The sequence below is a fragment of the Solanum tuberosum genome, unplaced genomic scaffold (genome assembly GCF_000226075.1).
Source record: "Solanum tuberosum cultivar DM 1-3 516 R44 unplaced genomic scaffold, SolTub_3.0 scf00086, whole genome shotgun sequence".
In the NCBI taxonomy this organism is placed as follows: Eukaryota; Viridiplantae; Streptophyta; class Magnoliopsida; order Solanales; family Solanaceae; genus Solanum; species Solanum tuberosum.
In genome coordinates this window covers 297,078-313,486 of record NW_006239010.1, presented here as the reverse complement: position 1 = coordinate 313,486, position 16,409 = coordinate 297,078, and the positions used below count along the sequence as shown (strand labels likewise).

The 16,409-nt window shown below is 31.4% G+C and overlaps 1 protein-coding gene across 3 annotated transcripts; it reads right to left on the bottom strand.

Moving 5' to 3' along the window:
- Positions 1-4,728: 4,728 nt before the first annotated feature.
- On the bottom strand, positions 4,729-10,489 carry LOC102577608 (mas-binding factor MBF2). Of its 3 annotated transcripts, none has more exons than XR_001473384.1 (9): positions 8,956-9,138; positions 8,740-8,814; positions 7,836-7,895; positions 7,641-7,718; positions 7,441-7,504; positions 6,475-6,749; positions 5,847-6,077; positions 5,192-5,407; positions 4,729-4,941 (listed from the first exon to the last, which is right to left on the bottom strand). XR_001473384.1 is itself a non-coding variant. In XM_015308426.1 (9 exons), exons 1-9 carry the CDS (start codon positions 9,364-9,366, stop codon positions 5,359-5,361), a joined length of 1,101 nt encoding a protein of 366 aa, XP_015163912.1. In that variant the 5' UTR covers positions 9,367-9,873; the 3' UTR covers positions 4,971-5,358.
- Positions 10,490-16,409: the final 5,920 nt, after the last annotated feature.

Below are 16,409 nucleotides of genomic sequence, written 5' to 3'. Positions count from 1 at the left end.
TCCTGATTATTCATGAGGGAAAAACCTTCACTGAATCTTTGTCCATTTCCACTGATAAAGACGTGTTTGTGAAGAATACTAATAAGTTTGAATACAATTTTTTTACTTTATTTAGAATTTAAAATTGATGAAGTTAAGCGTGAATTTGGGGAAGTAGGCGTGATATTGGGAAAATTAAGCGATGTGGGTGGAGAGTTTGAGGAATGTATCGTAGATTAGGAGAGAGGGTGAGGAAAATAGGGAGTTTTGTAAAAATTTTAAATGATAGAAAAAATTGAAAAATATGATAAATTAAGTTGTGTATTTAAGTAATTTTTTCATTATGTATCTGTATGTTAGGTTACATATTTTTATATGTAAATAAACCAGAAACATAATATGTTTATAGTGGATAATTTTAAGTTTTTTGCTTTAAAGTAAACTTGATAATTGATTGGGCGCGAATCATTTTTCTATAATATGTAAAAAAAATCAAAATTTTTATTTCTGGAAATAAAAATTTTTATATCATAAAAAAATAATATGATAAATTTGAAGAAAAGATAGAGCAATTGGTACCAAATTGATGAAACAGAAACGAATTGTTATATTAAAACTTACCGAAAAGAGGTGTGAAGAGATATAAAATCCCTTCACTATTAACCAGAGGTCTCGAATTCGAGTGACAAGGATGAAGAACTTCTTGTAGATCCACTTTATCTCCGTTAGTAAATCTACCCAACATGAATCTATGTGGATCAATTTTGAATATTGAATACCTAAAAGAGGAGAGAGTTAAATCTTAAATTCTAATAAAAAAGTTTTTTATGAGGAAGACTCAAACTTTCATAAACTAATAAAAATAAATAACAAAGAGGTGGATGATTATCTTATCTGATTTCCCAAGTTTATTTTTACAAGTAATAATAGAGTTTTAATAAAGTTAACATGATACTCTTGCCATTTTATTTTATTTGACCTATATTTTGAAAATAATTTTTTTCATTTTATGTGTTCATTTTAGCAAACTAAGAGAGTTTTTTCCTCTCATATTACCCATTGTATTAAATAACAACATAAAATAGTAATAATCAAATTTAGAATTTCAAAACATCATAAATAAGATTAATTTAGTAAAATACGTCTTTACTTAAAAAAAAAATTTAAAAGTGTGACAGGTCAATATAAGCTAAATAATATGATATGAATAGAGAAACAAATATTTAATTACTTTAAGAAAAATAAAGAAAGAAATCAAATCAAAGGATTTATAAATAAATATCTTATCCTTCGTAAACATAAATTTGTAATTTAATCAAGTTCTACAATTAATTATTTTACCATTGAAAAAGTTTAGAGTTTTACTATTTTATTTAATTTGTTGTTTGAACATTTAACTTGTAATTAAAGTCATAAATTGAAATAAAAGAAGAGATTTGTATGATTTATCATTATTATTATTATATTGTTATTATTATTGTAGTAACAAGAAAAAACGATTAGCTCATAAAACAATTAAAAATAGATGGAAAAGGAATGAGTAGGTTTTAACATTATAATCAAAATTATTAAATTTGCAACAGAAAATTGAAGGTAGAATCTCACCTTCGATTGATGGAGTTTCAAGAATAACTACATCTTTGCTCATAAGATATAGATTGTTGCTTCAAGGATCTCCTACTTGTACTTAATTTTTGAGGGTCAAAATATATATATGAATCTCTCTATATCTCTTTCCTTTTCTTTTAGGAATATCATTCCTTTTATAATGGTGTAGTGCATGCTTATTGTGTAAATTATTCTCGAGGACTCCGTAGTCACGAGAAAACTTGTTCTATAATTTCTTCCATGAAATTTCACGCCTTGAGTTTTTGTTTTGTTTGGTAAGCTATACCAGACATCTTTGTTGTGTTCTCGAGGACCCCACACTCACGAGAAACTCATCCTATAATCCCCCCCCCCACACATAATTTCACACCTTGAGTTTTTGTTTTGTTTTGTGAGCCACACCAAACATCCTTGTCATGTTCTCGAGGACCCCACACTCACGAGAAAACTTATCCTATAATTTACCCCTCGGAATTCACACCTTGAGCTTTTGTTTTGCTTGGTGAGCCACACCAGACATCCTTGCCATGTCCTTGGGACCCCACACTCACAAGAAAACTCATTATATGAAATTTCACACCTTGAGTTTTTCTTTGGTAAGTCATGCTGATGTACCACGGATTTACGGTACTTATCATGCTTTAAACTTGGAGTTTTGCATGTGTCTTGAGCATTTGTTAGTAGATTTGATGGTATTTAATTACTAGCTTGTATTTTGCAGGAAAACATGTTTTGACAAGTCAGGATGAAACGGGTTAAAACATCAACTTTTTGAGGTTGGACGACTTCACCTACGAGTCGAGACTTCTCTACGAACCGTAGGAATGAATCGTAGAATGCAATGATGGTTTTTAGAGCTAAGTGTTAGGAGACAAGACTGAACTACGATCCGTAGGTCCAAGTTGTAGGAAAGATCAAAGATTTTATGCTCCAGTACTTGGACATCGAGAAGTTAGGACGGGTCGTGCAAAGTTCTACGAGTCGTTGAACACACCCGTATAAAAGTTCAGAGATTTTACCAAGAAGGTTTTTTTGACAGAAGGTTTCTACGAGTCATAGGACCAATCCGTAGAAGGACTATCGACTCTTATTTTTCTATGTTTCCTTTTCCGAGTTTGTTTAGGATTATATGTCCATAAATAGTCATTTAATTCTCATTTTAACTGTTAGACAACTTGTGTTTTGAGTTTTGGATTTGAGAATTATTTTGGCAACCACTTTTTCATTTAATTCTTGAATCATTGGTTTATAATACATCGTTTGTTCATCAATTCAAGATTCTGGATTTCAATTGCTTTAATTGTAAGTTTATGATTTATTTTAACAACCTTAATATGAATTGTGATAACTCAAGCATGAGTAGCTAAATTTCACAACTAGGGTTGTGGGAACCATGAGGAATTAACAATGTAGACCTAATAATTAGTAATTTTTGAATAAGTGTTTATTCATGTATTGTTAATCTTTTCGCTTTAATTGATTTTTAATGAGGGCACACCTTATAACCCGCCTTATTGCTACTTTCCCGGCCGATCAAGAAAGTTACAAATGGAAAAAAAGATTAAACAATGGAGATCTGGTGACTACAACCGACATCTAATAGCTTGAACCACCTCTGCGATAGCTAATCTGGGTCAAGGGTAAGAATTAGTAAAGCACACACGCATAGACTGACCAAGTTGTCTGGTGAAATTTCCTATTTGGTCGACCAACCACTTAGGAGATACCTAACTTACCGATTTTGCATGTTAAACACTAGACAATGTTACTATTATAGGGTTTACTGTCTTAAGGACTTGTGGTAACACGTATACCCTAGTTTTATCTTCTTTTATCCGAAATCAATCTATTAGGCTTTTATTTTACAAAACTTCCCGTTTTATGGAAATAACTAAACTAAAAGTATAATTAACAACAAATTAGCCTAAGTCTAGACCTAATTCCTCGTGGGATCGACAATAACAAATTAACGTTAATTATGCTAGTATGTGTGTGTATATATATATGGGGTTCAGCTTCGATATTTTGAAATTGCCGTAAGGCTGACCAATCTGAGGATGTTGGGGTTAGGACTGATGCGGCAGAGTCATTTTTCTCGAATAAGTTGAGGTACTTTTGCCAATTATCCAACCCCGACCCTGAATCCACTGCCCTTCCTCCAGCGGAATTATCATCCATGTGCAAGCTCCTGCAACCGCCTACCAAAGCGACGAGCGAAAGAAGAAGGCAGATAGGCATTTCCAAACCAAAGAGCCTAAAAAGAGCACATAAGGCATGGAATTCAAGGTTGAGCCAATTCTTCCGGGCTGCCATGGAATTCTCTTTCATCTATGTCCACCATTTCTGAATTTAGACATTTGTTTTGGTTAGTTCATTAGTATGGGGTTGTATCCCTTCTTGTTTAGACTTGATTCATTCTTAGATGTTTTGGTACATTGACTTTCAGGTTCTAGGTTAGTTCTTCCGCATTGTTTAGTTCTTGTTAGACTTTTGTTGGAGTTTATGGGAACTCCCTATTTATTTCCTTAGTATTTAACTTGCTTCTGTAACTTAAATGTCTTAGTTTTGGTTTACTTGTTTGGTTTGAGTTGTAGTAGTGGTTCTCCCACTGGAGAGTTGGTGTGGATGCCAATCACGACGGTCTGGGTCGTGACAACCTACCAAAGCGACGAGCGAAAGAAGAAGACATATAGGCATTTCCAAACCAAAGAGCCTAAAAAGAGCACGTAAGGCATGAAGTAAAAAAGAACCTTTGACCATATATATATGTGTGTGCGCGCGTGCGAAATGAAGTTTTCTTCATCTATAAATAAAAGACTCTTTTACCTCCAACCATAAATTTGAATGATAAACTACAAGAAAAATAGGGTACGAGGTAGAGCATTTATGAAATGGGTCTTTTCATAGTTAGCTAACAATGGATTTAAATGATACGATACGATAGAATTTAAGTAACAATATAAACAAACATTGTATTTAAACAAACAATGCAATGAAATACAATACCACAAGTAACAACCACCCAAACAAGGTGTTAGAGATGCTTTGGAATAATTTTGAAGTAAAAATATGTGGCGAAGTAAATAAGGATGATCGTCATAATTATATTTTAGCTAAATTTAATGAATTATCAAGATGAACTTCTTGTTAAGTAAGTTGTGTCCAATATCAAAAACTTGAAGTGAAATGCATATAGTACATATATGTATACGTACAAAACCTACTAAAAATTTCAACAAATGTTAGATCTAAATCCATAATTTTACTAGTGTGAGTTCGTTGCTAGGTTGAACTCATTAAGTTCAAATCCTGGATCTGTCTCTCTAAGGGAGCAACAGTCTTCCGAACCAAAACCTGTAAAAGTAAATATTTAGATGCAAATCTTCGAAAAACATTCTCACGAGAAATCACAACATGATATTAGACATGCCATTGCTCGACGTATGTTATTTACATATCAATTTCTCATCTCCATGGCGTTCAAAAGTTGTTCGGAAACATAAGCCACAATAGACTCTCGGAAACCCTTTGTACAACTAGTTTAATGTCCTACATTCATATTGAGAGCTTTATTGACATAAACAAGAGCTAAATTTTAGCTTACATAGTATAATTTCTGAAGGCAAAACTCGTCGAATGGTGTACTAAGGGATCTTCTATTGCATCATTAGGCAGGCTCATGAAGACGGGTAGCCCAGTGTGAGCTTAAAACACGAAGCTGTTCAAAGTACTCCCCCAAGGCAAGTAAGCCCTGAGCTGCTTGGTGCGTATTCAGGATGCGGGACATCTGTTGAAGTGTTTCTTGGCGGAGATGATCTGCCTGTTTCCAGAAAGGGAACAGAGATAAGTCAGGACAACGACTCGAATATATCCACATCACAGATGTCCAAAATATAAACTGAATATACCACACATAAACGAGTTGACTAATTCACCACTTTGCCTTAGCCACAACTCTCCACTCGTGAAAAACTTACCTTGCTTACACCAAATGAACGAATTTAAGCTTAGCAGAAATAATGCTATCTAATCATTCCCTCGGGAATCTTAGTAGCTTTGTTGGTTGGTTACCTGAACTTTTAACTTCTTGGTGAGGGTTCGGTTCTCTAAGTGGTAATTACCTCCCCCATTTTCCCTTTCAGAGTTGAGTATGTATACTCACTATCTTTTACGGGTGCATACGACATGAAGTTTATAGAAATCACTTTGAAAGCTAGAACATCTATTGAAAGGAAAGAAAATCCAATATGCGATACTACCTGATTTACGAACCTAACAAGAGCTTCCAACTTCTCAATGGCAGGCCCCATCTGCGGAAGAGAGTAATTCCCTTCACCTAATCGGCCAGCTGCAACAGCCTCACCAAGAATCTGATGAAGTTTTACCATTCCTTGTGACAAGGCATCTTCTGCTTGCTGACACGATTGCCTGAGGTTACAAACCTCCCGGAGTTGTTGTTCTGTCAATAGCTCAGGATGTGGTGTGAGAACCTGTAAAATAAACTTGTATAAGCACCTTTCCTAATCGAAAACATTGAAGAACAAGACGATTAATTAGTCACGAGTTTAAGGAGAGAAAGTTCATATGTTTGGCGTCAATGATACAAACGTTTTCTCAACATATCCTAGCAATGGATACTAAAGTTCTAACATAAATATTATCAAATATTAGATCCATGTATGCTAAGTAGTTGTCCATACAACCGGTTAAACTAAAAATAGCCGGCAAATGTATAATATATGTATAATATCTGTATAATTAGTGTATAATCCATGTATACTAGTTAGGAAAAGTAAGAAATGAATCCGACCAATTATTCGTGTAAAGATCTGTAAATATTGTGTAAATTCCTTTTTCTTTTGAATAATGTACTGAAGCGTTCATTACCTTTAGAAGTTCGGATGGCCGAAACCCCCCAATCCACATAAAAAAGCGTTCTGCTGATGTCTTCCACATGCCAGACATGATATATAGGACATCAGCTTTAGCAGCCGTAGCCTTAACGCGGAAGAGCTCAAAGTAGTGGTTCAGGCAACCATCAACGATAATGCGTAATTCCGCTTCACTAATTTGAGAATGATGCAGAGCATTCCTTAAATCATTTGTTTGTCTATTTTGCTCTTCCACCCACTGACCATACTCCGTATCAAATACAGCAGTTCCTGCAGATTCGAGAAGTTAGAGAAAGTTCAAAGAGAGGAAATTGCTCTAGCTTCGGTCTTATCTAACACACATTTTACTAATGATTTTCAGTGTGATCAGAACTGCTATATTGCTCAGATTCTTTAAAAATGTCACCATGTGTGTGTCGGATCCTCCAAGAGAGCACATATTTGGAGGAGCTGACACAGGTGCAGTAGCATTTCAGGAGAGTCCAAGCAACATGACGTACTTGATAAGTAGAATAAATAGGATGAATAAAAAGGGTAGCTCAATGCACTAAGCTCTGAATACGCGAGGAGTCCGGGGAAGAGCCGGACCTCAAGGGTCTATGGTACACAGTCTTGCCCCGCTTTTCTGCAAGAGGTTGTTTCCACCGCTCAACCCCGTGACCTTTCGGTCACATGGCAGCAACTTTACCAGTTACACATGATTAATGAAGATAATAAATATGGATAAAAAGAAACCGATATCTTACTGAAATACATGTAAAATAATCCGGTAAGAACCAAATTCATTTCTATAGGTTCTCTAGTCCGTAAGTCTTATTTACAGATAAAGCAGAACAATGTTATCATTTTTATGTTTAATCTGACTAAAGTGCATCGGCATAATTCAATCGCTCCGGCAGATTTGAGCATGAAATTTGATTAAGTACATGACAAGTTGACAACACGTTGTGAACCAACAAACCTGAGCTAGCAGTTCCAGAGTAACTTAGCTGGCTAGCATCTAAACCAGCACCTACATGCAGACCCTGTAGCAAAATGTTCGTTAATTTGTTAGATTTCTTTTTCATCCTAAAATGTAAAACGATGTGACATTAATCACCGGAAAAGGATCAAAATCTCAGCTTCATAAATTAAAAAAAAATACAGAAATTATCCCTTTACCTGTTTTCTGGCCCGATCTAGTTCTTGTTCCAATTGAATCAGCTTCAATTTACTATTTTCTAACTGCTGAACATAGGCCTGAGTAACAGAATGTAAACTCGGAAAATTAGTGACTTGATCAGAACATCAAATCGTCTGGTTCGATAAGAAAGAGTAAAATGCTGCATAATAAAATTAGAAAAACTCAAGGAATACCTTCTTCCGCAAACGGCTTTTACGAGCAGCCTCACGGTTTTGAGCAAGACGTCTAAGTACCTGCATATCAGGCTTGGACATAAATTTTACTGCAACAGAAATTTTATACTTTTGACGTCTCATTTCCGACAAAAGAATAATAGAAAAAGGAACAAGAACCTTAATAAAATAGACAGAAGGTATAAACAAAAGTTCTTGTGTGAAAGCAAGAAGCCGAAAAAATGTAAATTGGAATATTTCCCAACATGTCAATGAAAATAAAGAACCTCTGAAGCAAAAGTTGTGCAGTTGCATCTAATCTGTCTCCCCTACCTCTCCTGTATATTTCTTCTACGATTATTTTACGTGTTTGTCTTTCGTAAAACTGAGACCCTTTACAACAGCTAGGATTAACTAATTGGTCTAGTCGAACCGTCACTTCAGGATTTCCAGTCTGATACCTTTCCATTACGTTGCCCTCAAATGCACACTTTCTATATATTTGTCTCCGTCCAATCAGAGACATCCATGCCATAGAGAATCAGGCTCGGGAAACCAAGACTAGGGACCACTCTCCCTGCTTGCTTCCTGCCTCATTGCTCAATTTTCTCCACTAACAATTCACATGGGAAGTACTCCGTAAATGTGGGCATCTAAATCCTGAATGTCGAAACCTCAAAGATCACAGCTTAAAACATATATAACCATGCGAGGAACCGTTATTTATTTGAAAAACCAGAGACAATGTCTCCTAATTCTGTTTTTGCTAGAAAGGGAGCTAAACATCCGAAACTACGAATTAATCAACTCTGTACACCTCATGCCAAAAGTCATTTAGATTCATGAGAACGGCCTAACAAACAAAACGTTCATTTAAGATCACTATTCTAGATATGAGATTATAAGAACAAGAACATATCTTTACCTTCTCAATGGGTTTACTTGTTTCCGCTTCATATCTATTAGAAGTCCCTACTGTTCCATGCGAAGTATCTTCTGTCTAGACACGTAACTATATTGATCAGTACAATCTGCTGCATAACTAAAACAGAGAATTTTTATTTTTTTTTCTTTATCGATAAAGCTAAATAACGGGTGATCGAAAGAGATTGAGAAGAGAAAAGGCAAAAAAGAAGCATACCTCAATCATAATAGGGATCTGGTCCTCTAGGCATTTCTCAACTTCTAGAATCATGGTTGCCGATGTACTCGGACAACTAGCATTGAAATCATCCCACATGCCCATTTGATGGATCGGCTCACATATGCCCATCCTTCTTGAGGCAACAAACGGAGTGTATGTTGAAGAATTCATTTGTACGGACTGACATTTAAAAGACACAAGTCAGCTATCACTGACATGAAAATCAACAAGCAGCAAAGACTAATCGCATCGAATCATATAAAGCATGAGAAAAGATACATGAAATGAACTTTATCTAGCTTTCCATACACAATTTAGCATTGATGTAGATGGGTAGCTAACACTTTCCGCAAATTGACAATAGCAACTTTGTAATAGAGCTTGTGAGAAAGACACATCTCGTAACATATAGTCATTAAGCACTAGATTTGGAGGTAATGGATCGACAAACAAAACACTATAGTCAGATCTATGTACCACATTCAACTCATGATATTATCAAAATCCATGTTATTTACTCTCGACTATAGCTAATATGAAGAATGTGCCTTATAATCTATCACACGCCACTTCTTAGAACATTCCCCTTAATGTCATATTTCAACAGGATTTGATCATCATAACACGTCCACACGGGAAATTGACTGAAAGCTTTCCTAATAATCTTAATCTACGACACATTGCTGCAACAGGACTACAAATAAGCAAGTTCTTGTACAAGTAAGAAGTGCAGGCATCGAATTCCAGTAGCTTTTCGATATCTAATTCAAGATTTCAAGGCATTACGAACAACTTTTATAGCCTTTTTCACCTCTCTGTATTATTAGCATATACCAACAGTCTTAAACTACATATCGATAAATGGGGCAAAAATAAATGTAGAAAACAAGGTTTGGAAACACCAATAAGCAAACCAAGAAGCTAAAAATTATTAAAAGATTTAATCTTTTTCATCTTAAAGGGCTCAAAACATTATATCTATATACACCAATCATCAATTTACTACAACAAAAACATACACAGTGTAATCCTACTAAGTCGTGAGGTCTGGGGAAGGTAAGGTATACGCAGACTTTACTCCTAGCTTCACGAGGTAAGGTAGAGAAACTGTTTCCGAAACACTCTATGCTGAAGTCAATCAACAATTTACTAATTTCTAGCTAAAAACTCTTGCAATTAGCACATGAATTAATTCAACAACATCAAAAAAAAAAAGATTCCAACTTTTTCAAAGAAAAGGATAAAACTTCAAGAAACAATCAAATTAACTTCACTTTAAGCCCTTTTGACTTTAATTAAATGCTAAAATAAGTTCTTTTTTTTCTTTTCCAAAAATAAACCAAACAAAAACAGTAGAAAGAGAGAAAGATGAAACCTTTTAAGGCCAACAGCAAAATCTCAGCTCAACTGAAAAACCCAAATGAATTCAATTTTGTGAGAAGAAGATAAAGAAAATCTTATCAAGATTCAATTTTGAATCAAATTAATGGTAGAAAAATCCTAATATTTACACTTCTTGATATACCCAAACAAAAAAAAAATCATGTGTGTGCACCATCACAACTTATTATAATTTTGCACATATACATACACATTATATATACACACACATTATATCTATATAATTCTATGTGTGTGGGGGGTGGGGTTAATGGGTAATGGGTATCCATATATATATATATATACTCTATTAATTTAACTATATAGAAATATGTTAGTGGTATTAACTTATGTATTATTGGGTACCTACAGTCTATCAAGATTAGAATTTTAGGATGCTAACTTGTCATATTCCCACTACTATAAACTATAATATACCCACTACTACAATTCATAATCAATGTCTCGTATTTGAGCTTTAGAAATTAAAAAAATCATAATAAAATACGTTTTTTTTACTTGTTATATGAATCTGAATAGGTTGGAAGATCTCTAATACGATATATTAGACATCGAATGAGAAATAAAATTTTAAAAAATATCAAATATACCTATGAATTATTAAATATAATGTAATTGTCCCCATTTACTTTTTGACAAATGGCCTTATCACTAGCCAGGTAGAGCTGATATGTTTTTTTAACATTGAAAATAGATCAATTATCTCATTTTTTTATTTTTATTTTTGCAAAAAAAAATTGCAATTATCGTAAGCTCTTATTTTTAGTGTATACATTTGTTAATTCATAATATTAAACACTCTATCTAGTCGTATAAATTTGTCAAAAATTAAAGTATTAATCATTAGCCAAGTGAAACGTATACGCCCTTGTATACAAATAAGAATGAACTCCACATCATATATAAATTATCATCATTATCCTTATTTTTTAATACGTTTTAAATAATTTGATTGTGTAAATATTTTTATATCAAACTTAATTTTTTTTTATTTTTTTTGCTCCACCCCTCCCCCCCTCCCTTGAAATATGCTCCCCAGGTCACTCTCACTCAATTTTGTCATTGCTCATTGGGTCCTTAATATGGGAACACAAATAGCCGCATGTAGTTGGCCTTTTAAGAGTTTGGACAATTATTTGAGGATAATGTTAAAATATATATATATTTTGAATTACATTATCTTCAAAATATGGTGAAACGAGACAAGCTTAACATACACATGATAATTAAATATGAAATAATTATAATCATGATAAATTTGTGAATGTTTACCGGCAAAGGAATGAAAAGTTTCACATTTAAGGATAAATATATTTAGCAAGAACTAAAATTAGAACTTATTACTAACTAATGGACCAAATATATCATTACCCTTTATATATGTTTATATTTTGTTTTTATTTATTATATTAATAAATTATTATTATTTGAGAGCGTGGATTGACGAGTATAATAGGCGCGTGAAAATGGGAGGAAATATTTAAATTGTAGTTGTCAATTCGCGGGAAGATAAGTGACGGAAGCAAACTCTGTCGTTAATTACACCTACTCATACGTGGAAAAAATATTTTTAAATAATAAAATTTGGATAATTAAATAAATAAATAAATATTTGGACTTGAAATTAATATATGTTATTCCAATTAAGGACTCTACATTTGAGTAATTAAATATTGAGAGGTCATTTGATTGGTGAATAAGTTATACCGTGATTATATTATAAGATACTATAATATGAAATACGTGTTTGATTCTATGTGGCTTAATTGGTTGAATTTATAGGCTTCTAGATTATGAAGATATTATTCTTGTCTTTCAAGTGAATCTTTTTTATTTGTAAGAATGCAAGGAATTAAGTTAATCTGTATAAAAGTGAGGAATAAAATTACACTAGATAAGCATGGATAATTTTAATTATTTTTATTTAACCTTGATTTCGTTTTTAAAAAGATAATAATATAAGCTTTGGAGGAGTCAAAATATACGATTTTATTGTTTTACCACGATATTGTTACATTAATTTGGAGTATGCATAAAAATAATATCATAATTATGATATAAATAATTTTGAATTTGTTTATATTGAATCAAAATATTTATTAAATGTGGGATAAAATAATCGCATATTTTATTATCCCTTATTCGTATAATTAATAACCAAATGACGAATAAATGAATAATTGCATCAATCATTATTTTAAAAAATTAGTTTCTTTTTAGTGGGGTTATGACTTTGGAGAAGGAAAACTTGTTTACGCGACGGAATATTAAGAAAATTAATTAATGAAAAAGCTATCATATATTGACTTACTTTAGGACATTGAAGTCTTCGTCTAATAATTATGGTATAGTAAAATTAAATACATGAAAATGATTGAGAAATTTCAAATGACGTAATATTAAAGTTTTAGAGTTGTTTAATGGGTGACTCTAATTAATAATTAATAAACAAGGAAAAAGAAATGTAATTTCTCCCTCCTTTTCAATGATTTTACTTCCCTTTTTGTTCGTTTAAAAATGTCATTTTTAATATCAAGAATATAAGATTTAAGTGTATTTTTTAAAATTTATAGTATACATTCAATTTGTATAGTAAGTAAGATTACAAGTGTAAAAATTCTTTTTATATTTTTTTAAACATACTGCTCAATTAGATAAGACACATAAAATAAATCGAAGAGAGTAATATATTCGAAAAAGAATAATGAGAACCTTACTTTGATTTATCGAGGTCTTCATCAACTTGTTTACAGGATGTTTCGAATTTTATATTAAAAATAAAGGAAAAGAAAATTAACCACACGAAGAAATGACATGTATTTTATGATATTGAGATCAAAGTTAATTATTAATATATGAAATTATAAAAAACTTTCAAATTATTACTACAAACGTGATGTCGAGGTCTTCATGCACTTACAAAGTATTTTTGTTTTTCAGTGCACATCGTAAACAATTATTTTAATTAAAATAAAACATGTTTTATGCAGTGTAATTTCCGATGCTCTAGAATGTCATAGTGCACTCACAAAGTAAAGTACATAAAAATGATTATTTTTTTACATATTAAAACTTTCAGATTAGTAATTAATTACTGAGTCAAAGCAATTATTTCATTATGTGATTATATTTTAAATAGTAATTAATGGTGAAGTGCAAACCTCCATTAATTTAGGCATTTAGCTAGGTTAGGTTAGATATGTATGTCGTATTTAATTTGTACTATTACATGGAAGACTTCACAAATATATAATACAATGTTTTCTATGATATTAAGTCAATGTTTATTAGGTTTTTTTCCAAAGAATATGTGATTATTATTTTTGTACTATTTTAGGGCTGGGAAAAAAATTAATCATCCATTTTGGATTCTTAAAATAAAATATTCAACTAGTGCATGCCTAATAGTTTAAAAATTAGATGCGAAAATTATAATATAAAAATAATTATAATTTATATTGCATATGTATTAATAATAAAGAAATTAATTATTAAGTGATAATTAATAATGAAGAAATCAATTGTTATGTGATGATTAATGATGAATAAACTCTTGTCATATAAGAGTAAGCTACTCCAGAACATTTTTGTCTCTTAAATAATTTATTTATCTTCACATTACTAAAAAACACGTATTCTTATATTACATTTTTTTAAAAAATAAAATTATGTATAAATTTTATCATAACTACTACATATTTATAAAATTATTTGATACCACTGTCTAAATAACTATGCATTAAACAATGCAACGACAATTTTTTCTTATATGACTAGTTAATTATTATATTATTTTATTCAAAATCTAATGAGTACTAAAATTAGTTATACCACATAATCAAATCAAACAATCCTTGGTGGATCGTAAAAAAAAAAAGTTGAAAGAAGTTATAACTACATTAATGTTTTCAAAAGGCAATAAAAAGAAGCCACGTAGCTGACAAATAAATGGACAAGTTGGTGTATATATAAAAAAAGCTTTTCATATATATCCCATGCAACTTTTTAGTAAAACAATTTTTCTACTATTTCCTTACTTTGCTAAATGACCTTTTGACTACAAATTAATAAAGACATAATACATAATGCGTACTTTAACTTGGTCTCAATTGATATTTATGCCCTTCAGTTTTAAATGTGCACAAATACACACTTAACTATTCAAAAGTTAAACAAATAGACACATGTGTCCTATGTAGCATATAGAATACATGTAGGATGTCATGCAAGTTGCAGAACTGCCACATAGGATGCCACATAGGACGTGTGTGTTTACTTGTTCAACTTTTGAATAGTTTAAGTGTCTACTGATGCACACCCAAAGTTGGAGAGCATAAATGTCAATTAAGGCCAAGTTAAAAAGCACATTTATGTATTATGTCAATACTAAAGGAGTAATAGCTAAAAACAACAGCAACAACATATATCGGTATATATAATCTTACTAGCGAAATTTGAGAGATAGAATATACGCAAATTTTATTCTTCTTTTATGAGATTATCATCAAAGTTTAAATTCAATACGTTGATAATTTTTAAAAGTTATAATCAGGTCAATTAAGAAATAACATATAATTTTATTTAATAAAACATTGATTTCATAATTTAAAATAGATGGTAAACAAAATGATTATCACACGATTATCATCATTAGTGTATATAACTTAAATTCATATTATGCGGTTATTATTTATTATTTCCATCCACTAATGAGAATGAAAAGACATGGCTTTGGCAAAGATGATAGTGTTTGAAACAATAAACTATACATTATATCCACTTAGCTCCTATGCTTTTTTACTAGTAGGATCTTTTTTCTTTTAAAATTTTGTCTTTTCTAGTAACTGATAAACTTTTTTTTAAGATTAGATAGATATGATAGCTTTTTAAAGTTTTAATAAACGTATATCTTTTGTAGTTCGATGAATGTCCTTTTATTCTTCCAAAATGTCAACCTTCCCAAGCCTAATTATGCCCCTTCAAATTCTATAGAGATGGATATATACCTAATTAAGCTTTATTAATTTTGTTAATCTTTGGTGTCATGCAGAGGCAGAGTCACCTTAAAATTTTACTAAATATATATAATATTAATAAAATGTAGAAATAAAAAGTAGTATATATGTATATATACATGGTATAAATTATCGTCTTGAGAGTTATATATTAGAGAAAAAATCACTATTCAGAAAATATGAGTCAAAACAATAACGTAATATTAGACATACTTCTTTTAATGTAGACACCGTTTATTAAGAATTTCGTATATATACGTCATTAATATCATGTTCGTATTTTATATAATAGGAGCTTGCAGTCTGTATATCTTTAAGAATTGATATTTTTAGTGGAGAAGTCAAAATTTAAATATTGTACCTAAACTATTAGAAGTATAACTTCAAAAATGTATATTCATTCATACTATAAATATCAAACACAAAAAAAAAAATTACATCGTAAATAGTTGGAATAATGTACACTGGTGTTTGAGTTCCATGCATTTTACTATTAATTATACGTAATCAAGCATTATGCTTTATATGATAATTTTTTATGACTAGTCAAGGGATATGTTATAGTATATTTTTAATTCCATAAAGTTGTATTATTTTTATTTTTTTCCTACTACATTATTGTACACTTTGACCCTATCTCACTTGGTCACCTCAAAGCTTTTGGGCCTTGGGATTTTGTTTTGGGTCATTTGCACTTTTGTTCCCATTTGGTAGTGGTTTTTAATTTTTGGCTCTCAAATTAAATTTAAAAAAATGTAGAGTATAAATTTATAATTTCGCATCATAATATTCTATAAATTATGCCCCAAAAAGAATTTATGCATGCATGCTAATATTTTTCAAGGGAGTTCATTGATCATATAATCAGAAAAATTGATCTAGTTGAGAAATCGATGTCTTACTCCCCACTAAGCATAATTCGATTGCTAAGGGTTATCACATTTGAAGAGAAACTCCTATAATTAAATGTTTTGACCCCTAAACTTGAATCCAAAAAGTGTTCGCTTCATCAAAATTTGTCCTTAGATGATCCTT